General features: G+C 37.4%; 1 protein-coding gene across 1 annotated transcript in view; it reads left to right on the top strand.

Moving 5' to 3' along the window:
* Nucleotides 1-23,645, top strand: part of ROCK2 (Rho associated coiled-coil containing protein kinase 2) — a 162,016-nt gene that overhangs the window by 77,575 nt on the left and 60,796 nt on the right. Inside the window, exons 2-4 of the mRNA XM_064295034.1 lie at nt 2,835-2,916; nt 4,125-4,225; nt 22,871-23,008. Coding sequence (XP_064151104.1) covers nt 2,835-2,916; nt 4,125-4,225; nt 22,871-23,008 — 321 coding nt within the window. The remainder of the gene's footprint in view (nt 1-2,834; nt 2,917-4,124; nt 4,226-22,870; nt 23,009-23,645) is intronic.

Genomic DNA, 23,645 nt, shown 5'->3' with positions numbered 1-23,645 from the left:
TGGAGAGAAAGAAAAGAATTGATTCACTTAGCAAATACTGATTGAGAACCTAGAATGTGTTTGACAGTCTTCTGGGTTCTAGAGAGAAATCAGTGAACAATAATCAAGCTTACATGAGTTTATAGAATAAGCAAACTATATATAGAATGGAGCCCTGGTAGCACAGTGGCTAAGAGCTATGGCTGCTACCCAAAAGATCAGCAGTTCAAATCCACCAGCCACTCCGTGGAAATCCTGTGGGGCAGTTCTGCTATGTCCTGTAGGGCTGCTAAGAGTTGGAATCAACTTGACAGCAATGGTTTTTTTTTTTAATATATAGAATAATCATATAATTTAATCATTTGAATGGGGATACTTTATTGGGGTATAATCACTTGTTCAAAGTATACAATTCAGTGTTTTTTATACATTCACAGAGGTGTGTAACCATCACTATAATCTAATTTTACATCATTTTTACCACCCCAAGAAGAAACCTTGTACCCATTAGCAGTCACTCCTGGACCCCCCACTCCCACCCACACCCTCAGGCAACCGCTAATCTACATTCTGTCTTTATGCGTTTGCCTGTTGTACATATTTGAAATTAGTGGGATTGTGTAATATTTGTCCTTTTGTGTTTGGCTTATTTCATTTAGCATAATGTTTTCAAGGATCATCCATGTTGTAGCATATATCAATACTTCATTCCTTTTTTATGGCTGAATAATATTCCGTGATATCGATATTATACCACGTTTAGCCTAGGGATACTTTCTGGAGGTTATGAATATTGCTGCTGTGAACATTTGTGTGCACGTTTTTATGTGGATGGATGGTGAACTGGGACACTTTTGAAAGTCAGAGGAGACGCTATTGATAATTACATCAGGACAGCAGGTGTGTAAGCTGGGACTGTCCCAGGCAAACCGGAAAGTGTGGTCATCCTGATTGTATAGTATGTTAAAAGGTAAAAGAGGAAAAAGGGGGAATGAAAGGCTTTGGAGAGCATGGTGGTGGTTGCAATTAAAAAAAGCATGGCCAATGAAGGCTCACAGAGCATGTGACCATTGAGCAGAGACTTGGTGGAAGTGAAGGAACAACCCCTTAGGAGGCATTGTGCCTGGTTGTTTGAGGAACAGCAAGGAAAAGAGGCTGGTTTAGCTGCAGCTGAATGAGTAAGGGAGAAAAAAGTCAGAAGTTGAGGTCAGAGAGGTACTGAGATTTGGATCATGTAGAAACTTTCTTGGCTTTTAAGGATTTTAATATTACCTTCCTAGTTGGTTACTGAGAAGAATGAATAAACTACTTTAACATTTTTTGGAAAAGGCCCTGACTATTCCTGGAGGCTTAAACATTCGTAAGGATGGATATATATATATATATATAAAAACCAAAAAAACCAAACCTGTTGCTGTCGAGTCGATTCTGACAAGCGACCTTATAGGACAGAGTAGAGCTGCCCCATAGGGTTTCAAGATTGTAAGTTTTTTGCAGAAACCGACTGCCACATCTTTCTCCCCAGGAGTGGCTGGTGAATTCAAACTGCCAACCTTCCGGTTAGCAGCCCAGTGCTTAACCTCCATGCCACCAGGGCTCCATATGTATGGTAACCAAAAGACTGGCAGTTCGAATCCACCATCCGCTCCTTGAAAACCCTATGGGGGCAGTTCTACTCTGTTCTATAGGGTTGCTATGAGTCAGAATTGACGTGATGGCAATGGGTTTATATATCCCTGGTGGTGCAGTGATTAAGAGCTACGGTGTGCTACAGCTGCTAACCTTAAAGGTCGGTGGTTGGAGTCTACCAGCTGCTCCTTGGAAACCCTATGGGGCAGTTCTACTCTGTCCCATAAGATTGCCGTGAGTCGGAATCAACTCGACGGCAACAGGTTTGGTTTGGTTTTATATATGTATGCGTGTGTGTATATATATATATATATATATATGTATATATATATGTATATATATGTATATATATATGTATATATATGTATATATATATGTATATATATATGTATATATATATGTATATCCCAACTTTACAAAAAAAGGGAAATTATGGCACAGAAAGGTTAAATAACTTGCCCAAATCACACATGAATGGAGTCAGAATTTCAACCCAGGTAACTTGGCTCCAGACCACATTCTTTTAACCACTATCTTAGTCTCTGCCCAAGGAGTGATGGTTGAAGTAATAGTAGTAGGAAACAAAGTCATCACGAAGTGGCAGAGGAGTGATTAGGGGTTCAGTAGTTAGTAGCAACAGAGAGGGCTGTGAGTGTTAAAGTTTGGAGGTCTGAACTTCAAAGAAAGTTTTTGAAGAAGGAGGGAGGGGAAATTATATAGAAGTAGAATTGGGAGACAAGGAGGAGGGCATTAGTTACCTTTGATATCTGAAATATGTGAGTTTGGGAGGAGAAAAAAAAAGTCTGACAAATCCTACATTCAAGAGAGTTACAGGAGAAAACAATGCCATCAGGAAGCAGTCAGCCAGGTTTCAGTTAAGGAAAGATGGAGAATGGAAGTCCTCAGCATGGGATCACCTTTGAGTTCCTCATGTAGAGAGAAAGGCTTGGGAGGATTCAGGATGGCAAATATTATGGGGACGCTCATTCTGATGATGGCTTCTCGTAGTGCCTGAGGTGTGCAAGGACATGATAGGGTCAGTTCTAATATTCTCCGGCAGTGGTTGGAAAACCAGTTTTAAAGCTGCTGAATATGGAGCCACTGGGCAGTATATCAAAGTGGCTTGGCATTTATTCAGTGAGAACAGCATATAAAATTTAAAGACTTTTTTTTTTGAATGCTTGGAAATGGTAACAAATTTTTTCTTTTTATTTTTTGTGAAACAGGATGGCTTGAATTCCTTGGTCCTTGATTTGGATTTTCCTGCTTTGAGGAAAAACAAGAATATAGATAATTTCTTAAATAGATGTAAGTTGTGTTTAAACTTCATATCTGATCACATAGGTATACTTTTGACAAGACATTATTGCTTGATGAATATTATACAGTCAATAAAATATTAAAGTATTTTTTAGTTTACCACTTGATTTATTTAAAAACTCACATCTTTTCTTTTCAAAGTAAAACTGCAGAACCAAATTGTAGGATGATATAAGTAGGTAAAGTTCAAAATTTTGTATAAATTATTAAGTCTATTCAGCTATTTCAGGACAGGTTCTTTATAGCATTTGCAAGAGAAGTTTTAAATGAACATTGACAACTCTGAGGCTTTGCTTTACATTACCAAGAAGACCTCATGAGTTCATGTTTGTGTAAATGTGGACATTTTAGTGCAATTAATGAAAAATAATGTGATGACAGTTACTGCCATATATGTGGTAACTCTTAAATATTTGTCACTGTTGATGACACAATGAAGAAGTAAATGAATTTCAATTTTAAGAGTAAGAAATTCTCAAAGCCAGTATGGTATTCTTTATATCATCACAATAAACTCTGATTTGGAATTGTCTAAGATTGGGATATTATCCTAAATTAAACAATCTTTTCTGTAGTTGCCGTATATATAGTTACCATTTTTCATTAAAAAAATTTTTTTTCATAGCAGTGGGTTATTAAAATTCACTACCAGGGTTAACCTTGGAAGTAATTTAAAATTTCTGTCATGATTCAGAATGTGCACCAGGATTGCTTGGGTCGTCACTCTGTCAACTGTCACCTAACTTGCCAAGCAAAAGAGTCAGAAACAGAGTAGCTTTAACTGCTATCTTTTGATGATCAGTAGTGTTTGTTTATGTATGTTAATAAACCATAGAGATTTTTGGTACATTGATATCATGTTAGTTGGCCCTGGTGGTGGTGCAGTGGTTAAGAGCTATGGCAGCTACCCAAAAGGTTGGCAGTTTGAATCCACCAGCTCCTCCTTGGAAACCCTATGAGACAGCCCTACCCTGTCCTATAGGGTCGCTATGAGTCCGAATTGACTCCATGGCAATAGTTTTTTGTTTTTGTTTTTTTCTTAAGATTTTTAAATGGCAGTCTTTAAAACTAACAGATTTAACTGAAAACTAACTCTAGTTTCTTGAAATAAAAAATTGTAAATATGGTGATTATTAAAAATATTGTTTATAAATAAGATGTTTGATATTACAGATATGGTGATCTTTTTATTGTAGATGAGAAAATTGTGAAAAAAATCAGAGGCCTGCAGATGAAGGCAGAAGACTATGATGTTGTAAAAGTCATTGGAAGAGGTGCTTTTGGTGAAGTCCAGTTGGTAAGAAAGTTTTTTGTTTGTTGTTCTTCTTCTTATTTTTTTCTGTTGCTTTATTTTGACATCATACTTTTGTGAAACATTAATAGCAGCTAAGTAGATCTAATTTCTGTGCCCAGGCATGCCAGAAGTTAGTTTTATGACTTTGGTCAGCCACGCTATCTCTGAGAACCTCTGTGTCCTCAGCTATAAAATGAGGGAATAGTGTTGTAAACACCACCAGGTCTCTTTCAGTTCTGAATCACTGTGATTTAGGATAAGAACCCAGTTGGCTTCATATGTTGATATTCAGTCAGAACTATTGTGTTTTTATGTAGCAGGTTCAGTTTAATAACATGTATGCTTAATTAACAGAGATTTATTTAGATACATCAGAAGTCCAACTAAGGTTTTTTAATAACTGAAAATAAATCAAGCTTATCTTTGTAGGCCAAAGTGGTACCAACTTAAAATGCTATAAATTTTTTTGCAATAAATGCTATGTTTTTATTATTAAATGAGCTATAATAATATTTTCTTTTTTTATCCCTTCAGTATATGAGACTCCTATCTTTTTTTCCTTATAGTTAAATTACAGAGAGTCAAATTCTCTGTTTTACACAACTATGGTACTCCTTTTGATGGTACACTTAGAAAAGCAATGATCAGTATAAGGAAGCGTGGGTTTCTCTAAGAACACGTCATGACAGACTGACTTTTTCTTCTCTTCAGTCCTTCTTTTTTTGGTTCTTAGACTTGCACTAGGTGTAATACATGTGTGCATTAGGGTATTGCAGTAAGTGTAATATATATATAATATATTGGACAAAGTCCAATGTGAGGACAGTATGGAGAAATCTCAACTGAATAATTGTATGGTTAGGTAGCTTTCTGCTTTAATAGTTGTGTTCAAAGAAGACTGATGAAGATGTTAGTGGTACATTGGACAAAGATCCCCAGGAATAGATTTCAGGGCTCTCTCCTCTGCTCTTAAACATTTTATTAATAATTTTTATGGGAGCAATGGTGACATGTTGAATAATTTTGTAAATTATTTAAAACTGAAGTATAACAGATGGTTTTGAATAATGAGCACAAATCCTAAAAGCTATCAACTGGGAAGTTAACTGGCAAGATAAGAGAAGTGAAATTTAACCTTAATAAATGACTTGCACTTGGATCTGAAGAACTCAAGGACTTGATTACTTAACAGTAATGTGTGAGTTAGACAACAGTTTTCCTTGAATGTAAACCAAGCAAGATTCATTAGGGATGTGGCTGCCTAAAATAATAAAGAAATTCGGGGTTTGTTTGTGTAATTTCTAAGATCATGGAGTTAGGTCTTCTCTATTTTGAGATGATTGGGCCATGTCTAGAATATTTCATTAATTCTAGATGTCCTCTTGCCCTGTTTTAAAAGCAACACTGATAAAGTATAATCAATGGACGGAGTGCTCAGGTCACTTGAAAGGATGCCATCTGAGGAATGGCTGAAGGAATTAAGAGGTTAATTTGAGGCTGACTGAGGAATGGGCTGCCTTGGAATGTAAAGAGAATTTGTTTTTGTTTTGTTTCACTTTTTTGTTTGTTTTAGTAAAAATCATACTTCAGCTGGTAGATGAAGTATTATGATGCTCTAGTGGAGAGGGTAAGAGATCAGACCACATGACAGATGAATTATGAAAGATCCTATAAGAGAGAGAAAATAAGTAGTTGAATCCTAGTTCTGCCATTTTCTAACTGAAATATCATGGTGACCACAGGTACACTTTTCATTCTGTCTGAGTTCTAGCCTGTAGAATAGAGATGATAACACCTATCTAATGGGGATAGTTGTAAGGGGATTAAGTGAAGTAACAAAATAAATTACCTTGGTTATAGTGCTAATTGTTAACTGTTATGATTGCCTATTTGCGATATGGACTCATACTACATGTATTTGGAACAGATACATTGTTTCTGCATATTATGAGTCATTGTAGTTAAGGAAGAGAGACTAGAATTTGGACTTGTATTTTTGGAAGGAAATATGATAGACCTTGACTTGTCTTGTGTTCGTGGTAGTCATTGTTCTGTATTAATTTGATTGTTAAAATTCAATATGCTAAAGGAAAGAAAAGAAAAGAAAGAAAAATGCATAGTTGCAGAAAGCTTTTATTGTTGTTCATTTTCCTTCCCAAAATTTATTTTGACCACAAAGTATGCAGAAACAAAGTCATATGTTTTGAAAAATGAAAAGTATTGTAACATCCCATTAATCTGTTGACCTGGTCCAAGAGCTTCCAGCATGTTTGTTTTGGCTTTAGTTCTTGGTTCTGTAGCTTTAGAAAGGGACTCCTTAAAAGAAGGATAATTGAAATGGATAGGCCCAAGTGTGTCTTTCCACAGCATTTTAAAATTGATCTTTATGTGGTAGAAAAGTTAATATGGTGGATATGTAGAGAATATTTCACATTTAGCACATCTATATGATTTTTGGAAACCCTGGTGGTATAGTGGTTAAGTGCTATGGCTGCTAACCAAAATGTCAGCGGTTTAAATCCACCAGGCGCTCCTTGGAAGCTCTGTGGGGCAGTTCTGTTCTGTCCTATAGGATCGATATGAATCAAAATCGACTCGATGGGAGCGGGTTTGGTTTTTCTTTTTTTTAACTTTTATTGTGCTTTAAATGAAAGTTTACAAATCAAGTCAGTCTCTCATACAGGTATTTATATACACCTTGCTATATACTCCTAGATGCTCTACCCCTAATTGAGACAGCACACCCTTTCCCTTCACTCTGTCTTTTCGTGTCCATTTGGCCACCTTCTGACCCCCTCTGCCCTCTCACCTCCTATCCAGACAGGACATGCCCACGTAGTCTCATGTGTCTACTTGATCCAAGAAGCTCACTCTTCACTAGTATCATTTTCTATCCCATTGTGCAGTCCAATCCCTATCTGAAAAGTTGTCTTTGGGAATGGTTCCTGTCCTGGGTTAACAGAAGGTCTGGGGCCTCTGACCTCCAGGTCCTTCTGGCCTCAGTCAGACCATTAAGTCTGGGCTTTTTACGAGAATTTGGGGTCTGCATCCCACTGCTCTCCTGTTCCCTCAGGGGTTTTCTGTGGTGTTCGCTGTCGGGGCAGTCATCGGTTGTAGCCAGGCACCATCTAGCTCTTCTGGTCTCAGGATGATGTTGTCTCTGATATATGTGGCCCTTTCTATCTCTTGGGCTCATAATTACCTTGTGTCTTTGATGTTCTTAACTCTCCTTTGCTCCAGGTGGGTTGAGACCAATTGATGCATCTTAGATGGCTGCTTGCTAGCATTTCAGACCCCAGATGCTACTCTCCAAAGTGGGATGCGGAATGTTTTCTTAATAAATTTTATTATGCCAATTGACTTAGATGTCCCCTGAAACCATGGTCCCCAAACCTCTGCCCCTGCTATGCTGGCCTTTGAAGTGTTCAGTTTATTCAGGAAACTTCTTTGCTTTTGACTTAGTCCAGTTGTACTGACCTCTCCTGTATTGTGTGTTGTCTTTCCCTTCACCTAGAATAGTTATCTACTATCTAATTAGCAAAAACCCTTCTCCCTCCTTCCCTCCCCCCTCTTGTAACCATCAAAGAATATTTTCTTCTCTGTTTAAACTGTGTCTTACGTTCTTATAATAGTGGTCTTATACAATATTTGTCCTTTTGCAACTGACTAATTTCACTCAGCATAATGCCTTCCGGATTCCTCCATGTTATGAAGTGTTTCACTGATTCATCGTTGTTCTTTATTGATGTGTCATAATTACGGATAGGTATGAGTTTAGTGCCATCATTTTGATGTCTTTTTTTTGTGTTGTTGTCAGTTTCTTTTTCCCACTTAATTTTTTGTACTGAGTAGTTTATGTATTGTCTTTTCCTCTTATTTGTTGTTGATTTTCTTTCTGCTGAGTCTGTATTTTTTCCTTGTATTTTATTTTGATGAGTAGGATTGTTATTCTCCTTTGTGGTTACCTTAATATTGACCCCTATTTTTCTAAGTTTAAAACTAACTTTTATTTCTTTATATTGCCTTGTCTTCCTCTCTGTGACTACATTTCTTAGTCCCTCTTTATTGTTTTAATGTTGTCTTCTTTTACGTAATAACATTGCTGTTTCCCTGTTTTGAGCGTTTTTTTTTTTTTTTTTCTTAATTTATTTTTGTGATTCCCTATCTGGGTTGACATGTGATTGCTCTGTCCAGTGTTCTAGTCTTGGGTTGATGCCTGGTATTGTTGATTTTCTAACCAGAGAACTCCCTTTAGTATTTCTTGTAGTTTTGGTTTGGTTTTATGGATTCCCTAAACTTCTGTTTATCTGCAAATGTCCTAATTTCACCTTCATATTTGAGAGACAGTTTTGCTGGATACGTGATTCTTGGCCAGGAATTTTTTTCCTTCAATGCTTTACGTAAGTCATCCCATTGCCTTCTTGCCTGCATGGTTTCTGCCGAGTAGTCCGAGCTTATTCTTATTGACTGTCCTTTGTAGGTGACTTTTCGTTTATCCCTAGCTGCTCTTAAAAGTCTCTGTCTTTGGTTTTGGCAAGTTTGTTTATGCCTTGGTGACTTTCTTTTAAGATCTGCCTTATGTGGAGTACAATGAGCATCTTGGGTAGATATCTTCTCATCTTTCACAATATCAGGGAAGTTTTCTGCCAACAAATCTTCAACAATTCTCTCTGTATTCTCTGTTATCCTTCCCTGTTCCCTCCAGTCACTTGTAGGTTATTTCTCTTGGTAGAGCCCCACATGATTCTTAAGGTTTCTTCATTTTTAAAAATTCTTTTATCTGATTTTTCTTCAAATATATTGGTGCCAACTGCTTTATCTCCAGTCTCACCAATTCTGCCTTCCACTTGCTCAATTCTGCTCCTCTGACTTTATGTTGATTGTCTAATTTGGTAATTTTATTGTTAATCTTCTGAACTTCTGATTGCTGTCTCTCTATGGATTCTTGCAGCTTATTAAATTTTTCATTATGTTCTTGAATAACCTTTGTAATTTCTTCGACTGCTTTACCTGTGTGTTCCTTGGCTTGTTCTGCGTATTGCCTGATCTCCTTCCTAATCTCTTCCCTGATGTCTTGAAGAGTTCTGTATATTAATCTTCTGTATTCTGCATCCAGTAATTCCAGGAAAGTACCTTCATCCAGAAGATCTGTAGATTCTTTGTTTTGAGAGCTTGTTGAAGTGATCACGGTCTGCTTCTTTATGTGATTTGATACTGACTGTTGTCTCCGAGCCATCTGTAAGTTATCGTATTAGTTTCTTTTATGTTTGCTTACTGTATTGTAGCTTCTTGCTTTGTTTTGCTTTGATATGCCCAAATGGGTAGCTTGAGTGAGCTGGCTTGATTATTTTCGACTTTGAAGCTCTGACATTCTGTCACCAGCTGGCGAGAGCTGTTATCAGGTATATTAGTCTAGGAGTCTATTCAGTTTTCTTGTATGGGTTCAGCTCAGGTGTCCTGGTAACTGGTCATCAAGGGTGTGGTACAGGCTGTGTCCTACAGCCTTAGAGGGGCAGGGGAGATTGGTGTAGGTACCAGTATCTGATTGCAGCAGGGGGTCACGCTCTGAACAAGGCAGGGGCTGACATCATCCCTCAAGTATCTGTGAGGAAAGCACATCCCTGTTCCCTAGAGTGTACAGGTGGGTGGGTTCTGCAGATGGACCATGGGCATCCAGTGTTTTTGGTTGTAAGGACTGGGAGATGCCAATTATCCTTGGATTCTTGTTGCGGGTGGCTGGGTGACCTGAGTGGAGCCACCAGTCCTTAGGCCCCTGATATGGGTAGGTGAGGACCCTGTTTAATAGGCAAAGTGGTGTCAAACATCAAATACCCACCTCTCCACCACAGAGCTGAAACAGTAGTCTGCCAACAAGGGCCTATTCTCCTGAAATAGGCCCACACAGGTCCATGCAGGGGGGAAAGGTATTCAAAGTCCACGGACCATTCATGCCTGGACAGGAGCTGCTTCTGTCCTGTGCTCCCCCGGTTAGTGGAGCTGCCAAATTATCTTTCCCTGCAATTGTGAATTTATTCCTTTTCCAAGGCTGGGAGAATGGGTCAGGGCGCTCAACAGGGCCTCTCTCCAACCCAGGGAAATCAACAGCCACTGAAGCTGGCTTCAGGGCTGGGGGTATGGTAAAATACATACAAGTACTTTTGCCGAGAGTGTGCGTTCTTCTCTGGTTCTGGAGGTGTGAGGAGGCTGTGTGGCTGGCTGTTTCTCCCTGAGGAAACTGCGGCCGAATGCTACCACCAGCCCGCTGCAGTTGCTCCTGGGAATGGTGCCTGAGGGATCCCAACGATTCAGGTCTGGTAACTCATTTCCGCTTCTGAACCATCTCTCCTTCCCCCTGCCACTTAGTCCGTTTTCTGTCTTTGCCTTTGATGTTCAGGGCTCCTAGCTTGTCAGAAATATAATCATTCCACTTTTTTGGGGGGGGGGTCTTTGTTTTAAGAGAGCTCGCCAGAAGCATCTGGCTATTCCGCCATCTTGGCTCCCTGGTTTGGATTTATATGATTTTTATGTTATATAGTCATCTGAAGGAAGTTTATGGTAGTAGGTATTTTGTTTGTGAAATACTTTGTCAGATTAAGTTCAAAATACATTACTACAGCGGGCCCTCCAATCAGTTTCTACAAATAAAATTCTTATTGTAGTATTGGTATATTGTAGCACCTATGCCATAGAATTTGAGATAGGCTTTAGATTCAGGCTTCTTGGAATTAAATCCTGACTCTACCACTAACTAGCTGTGTGACTTCAGACAAGTTATTTAATTTGTCTGTGCCTCAGGTTCTTGTTAAATGAAGATGATAGTAGCATTTATACCTCACAGGATTACTGTGAGAATTAAATGTGAAAGTTTATATAAAGCACTTGGAGCACCTGAAACATAGTAAGTGTTCAGTAGATGTTAGCAGTTAATTGTCAGACTTAACAATAGTTTATCCGCCCATCTACCCATGAAATACTTAATCAGGGTCTGTTATGTTCTAGGAGTTGTGCTAACCTCTAATGATACAATAGCACAGTCTCTTTTTGAAAGTGATAATCTTATGGAGGAGTCAAATATTAAATAAGTGAAGTTATAGTTTCATGTTACGATAAGTAGTATGAAGGAAAAGATCCAGATGCTGTGAGAGGGACTAATGGAGGGATATACCTGATTCACAAGCCCTGGTGGTGCAGTGGTAAAGAGCTAGGCTGCTAACCAAAAGTTTGACAGTTCAAATCCACCAGCTGCTCCTCAGAAACCCTATGGGGCAATTCTGCTCTGTCCTACAGAGTCCCTGTGAGTCGGAATCAACTTGATGGCAATGGGTATGGCTTTGAGTTTGGTACCTGATTTGGGAGCCTTTGGGTGGCGAGAGGATTAAACGCTTGACTAACTGAAAACTGGTGGTTATAACTACCCAGAGGTGCCTTGGAAGAAAGGCCTGGCAATGTGCTTCCAAAACGTCACAACCACAAGAACCCTATAGAATGCAGTTCTACTCTGCACACGTGGAGTCACCATGAGTTGGAATCGACTTGATGGCAACCTTTTTTTTTAAATGCCTGATTCAGGTTAGGGAGTTATGAAAAGCCTTGCTGTGACAGAATGACATTTGAGTTAAGATGTAAAGGAGTTAGCTACATGAAGAGCCCAGGTTGAAGTGAGAGTGGAAACGTAGAGGGAATAAACCAAAAAAACCAAACCCACTGCCGTCGAGTCGATTCTAACTCATACCGACCCTATAGAGAGAGGGATTAGCATGTGAAAATATCGTGAATCAGGAAAATGCCAAGTTATTTAACTTATTTGGGAATAGATTTCCTCATCTGAAAAAAAAAAAAGGCACTTCTTAAAGATTGAAAAGTTCTGTAATTCCAGAGTGGTAAAATTTGCTTCGACTTTGTTTTTGTATTTACTGTGGAGGTATACATTTAATTTTATATTTTTATATCATGAAAGGTCTGTGACATAGATGATTTTATTTTACATTAGTATTGTTATTGGATTACCCATAAAAAACCAAACCCATTGCCGTTGAGTAGATTCTGACTTATAGTGACTGTATAGGACAGAGTAGAACTGCACCAGAGGGCTTCTAAGGAACAGCTAGCGGATTCGAACTGCTGACCTTTTGGTTAGCAGCCAAGATCTTAACCACTATGCTGCCAGGGCTCTATTAATGGATTAGATAGACCTTAAAAGAGAACCATACTCAACACAGACATTCTTTACTAGTTAACCTAAACTATTGTTTGGTTTTAAGCAGATTTGAGGGGTTATTTTTGGTTTAAAGAATACCTCAGGGCAATAGTTTGGGGAATTCATCTAGCCTCCAGGGTTCCAGAAAGTCTGAATTCCATGAGAATTTGAAATTCTGTTCTTCATTTTACCTCGTTTGATCAGGATTCTTCTATAGAATCTTGGATCAAAATGTTTCGTATTGGTAGCTGGGCACCATCTAATTCTTCTGGTCTCATGGCAAAGAAGGCAGTTGTTCATGGAAGCAATTAGCCACACCTTCCATTTCCTCCTCCTCTTCCTGACTCTCCTTCTTCCTTAAGGTTGTATAACTTTTTGTTAGTTTGAATGAGTAGTTTTTCTCTTCTAGGATTTTGTTTTTCTCTCCCCCATTTGTTTAGTTGTATGTAAAAAAATGCCAGTTGCTTATATTTAGATATTTTCTACCAAAGGACAGATATCTTTTAGTTCTGTTTATAGCTGTGCTTTTAGCAGATTTCTTAAAGCTGTTGTGTCATGGTCCTGATTCAAGCATAAATAATATTATGGTATAATTAATTGACTGGCTGTTAATGTTGTATGGAGAGCTTTCTCTAATGAAGTTAGAAAACATTCAGAATTTGATTTGTGTTTGTAAGCGCAGGTTTGAAGAGTGGCATAAATACAGAAGAGGAAGTACCATAGCAGCTTCTTTTTAACAGCACTGATAGAGAGTGTTCACATTGAGATCATATGCTAATCTGACACAACCTGCTAATCCAACACAAGTCAGTTAAAAATCTGGTCTGTCTGCTGTGGAAGGGATTTCTACATTGAAGACCAGGATCCTTCATCCTTCTTGTCCCATTTGTGTTTTCATATTGCTTTCCCATGTATTTATTTTCAGCATTCTGTAAATGTCATAATCAAAGGAATTGTTTTACCACTTGAGCAATTTAATATAGAAGATGTAATCTGTGACCCCTCATCATCACTTATTTGGCTTTTTGCATATAAGATTGTTTTCATATAAAGTCATAGTGTATCAAAATACTTGAAATGTCAAACATTAAAATCAGAAGTGATGTCACCTATGAATATAATTATTTTTGTAATTTGGGTAGGTGCCGGCATTCTGAGCTATATTTTCTTTATATCCATACTTGTTCAGTTAGCTACTGAGAGAGAGGTGTTAAAATTAATAACTGAAATGGTGGATTTGTCTGTTTTTTTTCTTAAGTTCCATTAGTTTTTGCTTATTTTTACAAAATGTCCTCTTTATTTCTTGTAATCCTCTTTGTCTTGAAGTCTACTTTGTCTGTTATTAGTATTGCTATGTCGACTTTCTTGTCCCTGCTATTTGCGTGGTGTACTTTTCCATCCTTTTGTTTTCAGCCTGTTTGTGTCTTATATTTAAACTGTATAAAGTTGCATCTTCCTTTTTAATCCATTCTTATAGTTTCTGTCTGTTAATAAGAGTGCTCAGCACATTTATATTTAATGTGATTGTTGATAGAATTGGGTTTAAGTCTATAGTTTTGCTTTTTGTGCACCTCTTGTTTCTTTCCTGCCTTATTTTAGAATAATTATTTTTTAGTATTGCATTTTATTTCATCTTTTGGCTGTTAGCAATATCTTTTTTAAGTCAATATTGTACCACTTCCCACTGCTTACTTTACATTACACTTACCTCTGCACAATAGTAATAATCTTACACTTGTATACTTTCTTTTACAGCCCCCCTCCCATTTTTTGTGTCATTGTTGTCACAGCTTATACTTCTTCATAAGCTTTTAACTCTGTCTTTCAGAGTTTTTATTTTTGCTTTGGACAGACAGTTGTCCTTTAAGCAAACTCTGAGAAGAAATAAAAACATGTTGTTGTTAGGTGCCGTTGAGTTAGTTACAACTCATAGCGACCCTGTGTACAACAGAAGGAAACCCTGCCCGGTCCTGCACTATCCTCATAATCGTTGTTATGCTTGACCTGCTACTTTACCAAACATGCTGTCGTTTCTCTCTGACCTGCTACTTTACCAAACATGATGTCATTCTCCAGAGACTGATGCCTATTGATAACATGTACAAAGTATGTGAAACGAAGTCTTGGCATCCTTGCTTCTAATGAACATTCTGGCTGTACTTCTTCCAAGACAGGTTTGTTCCTTCTTCTGGCAGTCCTTGGTATATTCAGTATTCTTTGCCAACACCGTAATTCAAACACATCAGTTCTTCTTGGGTCTTCTTTATTTGTTGTCCGGCTTTCACATGCATATGAGGTGATTGAAAGCACTATGGCTTGAGTTAGTCCTTAAAGTGTCATCTTTGCTTTTTAACACTTTAAAGAGATCTTTTGCAATAGATTTACCCAATGCAATGTGATTTCTTGACTGTTGCTTCCATGGGTGTTGATTGTGGATCCAGGTAAAATGAGATTCTTTATAGCTTCAATATTTTCTCTGTTTGTCATGATGTTCCTTATTGGTCTATTTGTGAAGCTTTTTTTTTTTTTTCTTTATGTTGAGGTGTAATCCATACTGAAGGCTGTGGACTTTGATCTTCATCAATAAGTGCTTCCAGTCCTCTTCAATTTCAGCAAGCAAGGTTGTGTCATCTGCATATCTCAGGTTGTTAATCTGTCTTCCCCCAATCCTGATGCTGTGTTCTTCTTCATATAGTCCAGCTTCTTGGATTATTTGCTCAGCATACAGATTGAATAGGTATGGTGAGAAGATACATCCCTGATGCACACCTTTCTTGACTTTAAACCATGTGATATCCCCTTGTTCTGTTTGAACAGCTGCCTCTTGGTCTAAGCACAGGTTCCTCATGAGTACAAATAAGTGTTCTGGAATTCCCGTTCTTCACAATGTTATATATAATTTGTTACGATTTACACTGTCAAATGCTTTTGGATAGTCAGTGAAACACCTTTCTGGTATTCCCTGTTTTCAGCCATGATCCATGTGACATCAGCAGTGATATCCCTTGTTTCACGTTCTCTTCTGAATCCAGCTTGAACTTCTGGCAGTTCCTTGTTGATGTACTACTGTAACCACTTTTGAATGATCTTCAGCAAAATTTTACTTGTGTGTGATATTAATAATATTGTTTGATAATTTCCACAATCTGTTGAATGACCTTTCTTTGGAATGGGTACAAATACGGATCTCTTCCTGTTAGTTGGCCAGGATAGCTGCCTTCCAATTTTCTTCGCGTAGATGAGTGAGAGCTTTCAGGACTGCATCCGTTTGTTGAAACATCTCAGTTGGGTTCTGTCAATTCCTGGAGCCTTGTTTTTCACCAGTGCCTTCAGTGCAGCTTGGACCCCTTCCTTTAGTACCATCAGTTCTTAATCATATGCTTCTTCCAGAAATGGTTGAATGTTGACCAATTCTTATCTTCTTTTGATGCTTCCTGCATCTTTTGATACTTTCTGTGTAGAATCCTTCAGTATTGGAACTCAAGGCTTGAATTTTTTCTTCAGGTCTTTCAGCTTGAGAAATGCCAAGTATGTTCTTCCCTTTTGGCTATCTCCAAATCTTTGCACATTTTATTATAATAGTTTGTCTTCTCGAGTTGCCCTTTGATATTTTCTGTTCTGCTGTTTTACTTCATCATTTCTTCTTTTACTTTAGCTACTCTACGTTTAAGGGCAAGTTTCGGAGTCTCTTCTGGCATCCATTTGGCCTTTCTTTGCTGTCTTTTTAATGACCTTCTACTTTCTTCATGTTTGATGGTCTTGATGTCATCCCACAACTTGCCTGGTCTTCAGTCATTGTTGTTCAGTGTGTCAAATCTCTTCTTGAGATGGTCTCTAAATTCAGGTGGGTTACTCAAGGCCCTACTTTGCCTCTAGTGGACTTGTTCTAATATTTTTCAACTTCAGCTTGCCTGTGAGCAATTGATGGTCCATTTTGCAGTTAGCCCCTGGCCTTGTTCTGATTCATGGTATTGAGCTTTTCCATTGTCTTTTTCCACAGGTGTATTCAATTTGATTCCTGTATATTCCATCCGGTGAGGTCCATGTGTATAGTCGTCATTTACATTGTTGAAAAAAGATATTTACCATGAAGAAGTTGTTAGTCATATAAAATTCTATCATGCAACCTCTGACATTGTTTCTGTCATCAAGGCCGTATTTTCGAACTACTGATCCTTCTTTGTTTCCGACTTTTGCATTCCAGTCACCAGTAATTATCAATGCATCTTAATTTCATATTTGATTAATTTCAGACTGCAGAAGTTGGTAACAATCTTCACTTTCTTCGTCTTTGGCATTAGTGGTTGGTGAGTAAATTTGAATAATAGTCATATTAACTGGTCTTCCTTGTAGCTGTATGTAGGTGTACACTGACTGTTGCACTTCAGGATAGATCTTGAAATATTCTTTTTGATGATGGACATGATGCCATTCCTCTTCAGTTTGTCATTCCTGGTATAGTAGTCCATATGTTTGTCTGATTCAGAACGGCCAATACCAGCCCTTTTCAGCTCATTAATGCCCAGGATATCGATGTTTATGCATTCCATCTCATTTTTGGCGACTTCTGATTTTCCTAGATTCATACTTTGTACATTCTACATCCTATTATTAATGGATGTTTCTTCTCATTTTGAGTCATGCCACATCAGCAAATGAAGATCCCCAAAGCTTGATTCCATCCACGTCATTAAGGTCAACTCTACTTTGAGGAGGCAGCTCATCTTCTGTGGCTACCGGACAATATTCCATTCCTATTCATAAGGTTTTCACTGGCTAATTCTTTTCAGAAGTAGACTGCAGGCCCTTCTTCCTAGTCTGGCTTAATCTGGAAGTCCACAGAAACTTGTCCACCAAGGGTGACCCTGCTGGTATTTAAAATACCGGGGCAAAGCTTCCAGTCTTACAGCAACACACAAGCCACCACAGTATGACAAAATGACAGTTTGTTTTGAGTGTACTCATTCCTTCCTCTAAATATGAGTTTCCACCTGGTGCCATTTTCCTTCTGCCTGAAGAATATCCTTTGTTTTTGTTATATTTTTTAATGCAGGCTTTCAGGTGGCAAAATCTTTCAGCTTTCATTTAACTGAGAATGTCTTTATTTCCTGCTTGTTTTTGAAGAATTACTTTGTTGGATACGGGTTGCTCAGCTGACTTTTTTTTTTTTTTTAACACTTTATAGATTTAATTCCGTTGTCTTTTGGCCTACACTGTTTGGATAAGAATTTTATTGAAATTCTTATTTTTGGTCCTCTGTGTACAGCATTTAAAATTTTTTTATTTTCATTTTTCTAGGGAGTTTGGCTCCTAACTAAAAGGTTGGCTATTCAAATCTAGCAGCCACTCCGTGGGAGAAAGATGTGGTAGCCTGCTTCTGTAAAGATTATAATTTTTGAAACCCTATGGGGACTTGACGGCACACAACAGCAGCTGCTTTCAAGATTTTTTCTGTCTTCATTTTTTAGCACTTTTGACTGTGATCTTTTAGGCTTTTTTTTTTTTTTAATCTGTTTGATGTTCATTGGATTTTGTGGAGTTGATGTCTTTCATCAAATTAGGAAAATTTTAGCCATTAATTCTTCAAATCTTTTTGCCCCTGTCTTATTCTCTTCTCTTTTTGGAACTCTGTTTACACACATTTTAGACTGTTGTCATGCAGGTCCCTGAGTCTGTTTATTTTCATGTATTCATTTTTCTCCTTTTTCTTAAGATTGATGTATGTTCAAGTTCACTGCCTCTCCTTTTATCTAGAATCTGCTGTTAAGTCCTTCTAGTGCATTTTTAATTCAAGTTATTGTACTTTTCAGTTCTAGAATTTCCAATTTTTTAAAAATAATTTCCATTTTTGTTGATATTTCCTATCTGTTCCCTCATTAAAATCATATTATCTTTTATTTTTTCAACATGTTTTCATTTAGTTCAATAAGCATATGTATAAGAGTTATTTTAAAGTTTTTGTTGACTAAATCCACCATCTCTTTGCATACCTGTCTAATAATTTTGAAATTACACACTAGACCTTCTGGATGTGTGGTAGAGACTTTGGATTTTGTTGTTTTCTTCTGAAGCGTGTTGATTTTTGTCGTAAAAGGCTGTTCAGTTACTTGCTGATCACCATCAACTTTTGCAAGCTTCATTTTATAGTTGGTTAGGGTAGATATGTGAAAAGATCAAGGTGTTTCCCAAGTCCTTCTAATTTGGCAGAACTCAACCCCAAACTGCTTCCCTTTGGATCTTATTAGTGCTTGATATTAGGCCTTGTTAGGGTGGAGCTAGAGTAGGTCTTCTTTAGAGCATGATTCTTTTTCCGAGGAGGTTTCATCTGAATGCTGAGAAAATTAACAAGACTTTTCCATTCTTGCTGGGCTGGAAATACAGTGTTTACCAGTGCTTCTTAATGTGTCCTTGTTCCGCGAGTAATCCCATAGCTGCTGCTGTCTGGTAAATCTTGGGCACTTTCTTCCTGGACAGCCCAGCCCTTAGCCAGGGACTCTCATGGAACTTCTGAGGATCTTCCTCTGCACAGCTCCCTACTTTTCAGGATCCTGGCACAATGGTTAAGAGCTTGGCTGCTTACCAAAAAGTTGGCTGTTCGAATCCACCACCTGTTCCTTGGAAGCCTTATGGGGCAGTTCTACTCTGTCCAGTAGGGTCACTATAAGTGAGAATTGACTTGACGGCAATCAGTTTTGGGTTTTTTGGCCCAGCAACTTGTCATGAACTCTTATCTCTGCCTCCTCAACTCAGTTGGACTCTTGTGCTTTGGTTAGATGCTCATCTGTTGTACACTTGTTGGGATATTGCCTTTAAGCAGAGTATCTGTGCAATCATGGGATTCGCCTCATGGGTTTCTTTTCTTTTAGTGATTTTAATTTTGTACTGCCTACTTTTCAGAATTGACTCAAGGGCACTGGGTTGGGTTTTGGGTTACTTTTATAAAAGCTGAAAACTGTTGCTTCATATATTTTGTCATTTCGATTGTTGTTTATAGCAGGTGGATTAATCTGGTACCAGTTATTCTATCATAGCCAGACGTGTATGATTGATTCTTAGCTATATATTTTTGTATTATTTGTATCATGATAAGACTTGTCTGCCTTTATATTAGTGATTTGTTCAATTGCACCAACACAAATACAGTTCCTTACCTGGGTTTCACGAGGGGAAAATAATTTATTATTAGAGAGGAGCTATATTGTATGATTTTCTGAAATTTTATTACATTTTATACATCTGATCTGTAAAGTATGATGGTTCTTCCATGTTTTTTCAGAGGAGGACATGAGCGTTCCCTAGTTTACCTTATTTTCGTCAATATATGTATTGGTCCTAGGTATGTAAAGTATTTGATGAAAAATAATTAGAAAATTACTTGTTGAATTTTTTTTATAGCTCGAAATTTCAGAGTTTGTCCAGCTATTGAGTAAAGAATATTTTTTCTCAGATATTAATTCATTCAATGAATAAATACTAATGACTGTTTCATTGCCAGTGCTGGCCATTACATTTGCATGAATGTTGAGTTTACATTTTAATGTGGGAGACAAACAATAAAAACAAACAACATCAAAAAATTACAAATTCCGGTATCCAACAGTAGGAACATAAACAGGGCTCTGAGGCTCTGAAGTAGAGAACAGTGAGCCCCTACTTTGGATAGGTTGGTCAAAGAAAGCCTCTTTGAGGAGTTTATATTTCCGCTGAGTGGATAAGGATGTGGAGTCAGGGACTGTGATGCATTTTCTAATACCTATTTCAGGAACCTTTAAAGATCCCAGTGAAGGAGTTGATGCATTAGAGAAACTGAAAGAAGACAATTTGGAGTATAAACAAGGGAAAGAATATGACAAGATTTAAACTGAGGAGGTGCTTAATCTTTTAGGAACCCGTAGGTTCTGGGCAGGAGGTTGGATTTCCTCTCATCCTCTTTCTTCCAACTCTCAGTAACGTGAGCATATAATTTGTTGTTCAAAATTGGCATTCTTTTGAATGAAAAGGAGCACTAACTTGGATGGGACCCTGAGCTAACAGATGTAACCTGGCACTGTCCTGGGCCCACATCATAACTGTAGACATACATATGTAGAAATAGAGTAGATAAATGGTTAATAGAAGGATTCTGGATGCAGACTACCCTTAAATATTGTTTCTGTTTACTATCTCTAGAGCACTGAGGCAAATTACTTAATTTCTCTGTATACTCACACCATATTAATGGGCAGTCATTAATATTACTCAAATTTCTCATTTGTAACATGGGGAAATAATACCTGATTAGGGCTGTTGTGAAGATTAAGTAAGTTAATACATGTATGAAAACACAGTACCTAGTATATAGTAAGCACTGAGTAAATTCATTCTTTCAGCAAATATTTTTTGAAAGGCTATTTTGTGACAAGCATTATACTAGGCACTGAGGATAAAGTGGTAAAGAAAGTTTAGAGAGACAGGTAATAAAGTAAAAATAGAGTATAAGTTGGTAATAAATGCAATGGAGCCAACAGCAAGGAAGAGAGAATAAGATGGTGTGAGGGGAGTAGTGATACTACTGGGGGACATTGATTTGAAAGTTTAAGTAGCTTGGGCTAGGTAGGCCTCACTGAGAAGGCAACTTTGGAGCAAATATCTGAAGGAAGTGAGGAATGGAACCCTCTAAAAACCTTTGCCATCGAGTCAATTCCAACTCATAGTGACCCTGTAGGGCAGAGTAGAACTGCCCCGTAGGGTTTCCGAGGCGCGCAGGTGAATTCGAACTGCCGATCTTTTGGTTAGCAGCTGAGCTGTTAACCACCGCGTGCACCAAGAGCCCTCTAGAAGAAGTAATTTCAGACATAGGGAATAGCACTGTGCAATGAAGAGATGGGAAGCCATTAACCAAAAAAAAAAAAAAAAAACCTGTTGCCATCGAGTCGATTCCGACTTACAGTGACCCTATAAGACAAAGTAGAACTGCCCCATAGGTTTCCAAGGAACAGCTGGTAGATTTGAACTGCTGACCTTTTGATTAGCAGCCGAGCTCTTAACCATTGCACCACCAGGGCCATTAGGGGTTTTAAACAGAGGAGTGACGGAAAATGGTTTATATGTTAGAAGGATCACCAGTTTGTGGGTAGATGAGAGTGAAAGCAGGGAAACTAGTTGAAGCTATTGCAGGTCATTTAAATAAATGCTGTTGGTGGCTTGGACAGGATGGTATCAGTGGAGTTAGAAATAGTTGGATTCTGAAACTAATTGGAGGTAGAACTGACATGATTTTCTGATGAGTTTGATGTGTGATATATAGGAGTTAAAAGTTTTTATACAGAGCAACTGGAAGGATGATGCTGTCATTTACTAAAATGCAGGAAGAATAAATTTGAGAGTAAAGATTAGAAGTTCAGTTTTGGATGTGTCTCAGAGCCTATTAGACATTATAGTATAAATGCTAGCTATTATTATTTATTATTCTACCTACTCCTCACTTATTGACTATTTTGTTATCTGACATTTTGCATTTACAATAGTAAAAAATCTATTATCCAACTATTTCACACATTAACAATGTATGTCTGGCAGTAATGAATGCTGAGGTGTGAGGCAAGAGTAACGTTATCTGTGATGGTTAAGGTTATTGTCAACTTAGCTGGGCCATGATTGTCAGTGGTTTGGCAGTTATTTAATGATGTAGTCATCTTCCATTTTGTGATCTGATGAGGTTATCCTCTGTTTTCACATAATGCCGATTTTTGCATAATGATCTGGTCTTTGGAACCTAGCCATGTTGATAAGTGAGGAGGGGATGTAATTATCTAGTAAGTGTTAACTATTAATCATTCTTGAAAAAATATTTATTGGCTTTGTGGTAAAGAACTTGCTCAGTATTGGCAGCAAAAATGGTGGTAAACAGTAGATACCATTCTTGCCCTTATGAAATTTATAATCTAATGGGGAAGTTAGGCATTGATCAAATAACCATAGTATTGATATTTAATATTTTCCTTAAAAAAAAAAAAAAGACTCCTGGAAAGAAATAAAGACGACTTAACAAAAATCACAAGTATCCCTTGATATCTAAATTTATTAGGTTATTGAGTTCAGATAATGAGGGATAGAGTACATTGATGTTTCAGACTACTCAAATATATGTTTTCCCCCAGTAGGCATATCTTCCTAAGTCTTATTCTTAAAATTGATTTAACTAAATAAACATGAGGGAGTGAAACTTTATGACTTCAGTTTGAATGAAATAAAACAGTTGTATATTGAACTTAATGTTTTAAAGTATTGTTTATTTTATGAAATATTTAGGCTGTTGGAAAATTCCGTGTTTCTTAAGAACGTTATGCTTTTACCTTTTATTAGTTAGCTAAGTATCATTTGATAATAGCATCATAATATGATCAGTTATTCACCTTTTGCTCATAAAATTAAAGTATTAATAATAATTTTTGCCTTTTAAAAATTAACAGGTTCGTCATAAGGCATCACAGAAAGTTTATGCTATGAAGCTTCTTAGTAAGTTTGAAATGATAAAAAGATCAGATTCTGCATTTTTCTGGGAAGAAAGAGATATTATGGCCTTTGCCAACAGTCCCTGGGTGGTTCAGGTAAGCCTACAGACTTTCATGAATTTATTTTTAGGTAGTTATTCCTAAGAGTTGATTTTATGTGCTAAAAGTTTTATGCCTTGTTTACATAATAACAACGCAGTAACGTTTAATCATGACGTGGTAATGACTTAGATTGTTGTATGGAAGCAACTATTAAAATCTTTTCTTTATAAAGAATTGAATTGGTCACCAGTATGCAATTACTCCCTGCCCATCCCCTCTTGTGATTTGCGTAGTGGGGATTAGTAATTTATTGCATCATTTGGAAGGTTATGTAAATATCAACATTTGTTAGAAGTTTATGTTGCATTAATCAGACTCCTTCTAAAAGGAAAAAAAAAATTCCAACAATACAAATTTTGAAAATTCTCCTACAATCTTTTATATGTTATCTCTAAGGGAAGACAGTATTGGGGCTCTTAATTCAGCTTCTTGACCGTGGAATACCGAATGTTTTATTCTGTTTTGCCTTCTTTTCCTTTATATCCCTTACCAGCTTAGCTTCTCTAAAGAATTTTTTTTATAGTAATATGTAATTCTGCAAACATTTTTGAGCAAGTGTCATGAGTAAGACTAGGCATATACCAACCTACATTTAGAATGCCTAGATGATTGCTTGTAGAAGGTAATTTGG

Source organism: Loxodonta africana, chromosome 12 (genome assembly GCF_030014295.1).
Source record: "Loxodonta africana isolate mLoxAfr1 chromosome 12, mLoxAfr1.hap2, whole genome shotgun sequence".
Classification (NCBI taxonomy): domain Eukaryota; kingdom Metazoa; phylum Chordata; class Mammalia; order Proboscidea; family Elephantidae; genus Loxodonta; species Loxodonta africana.
This window is presented reverse-complemented; position numbering and strand designations above follow the sequence as displayed.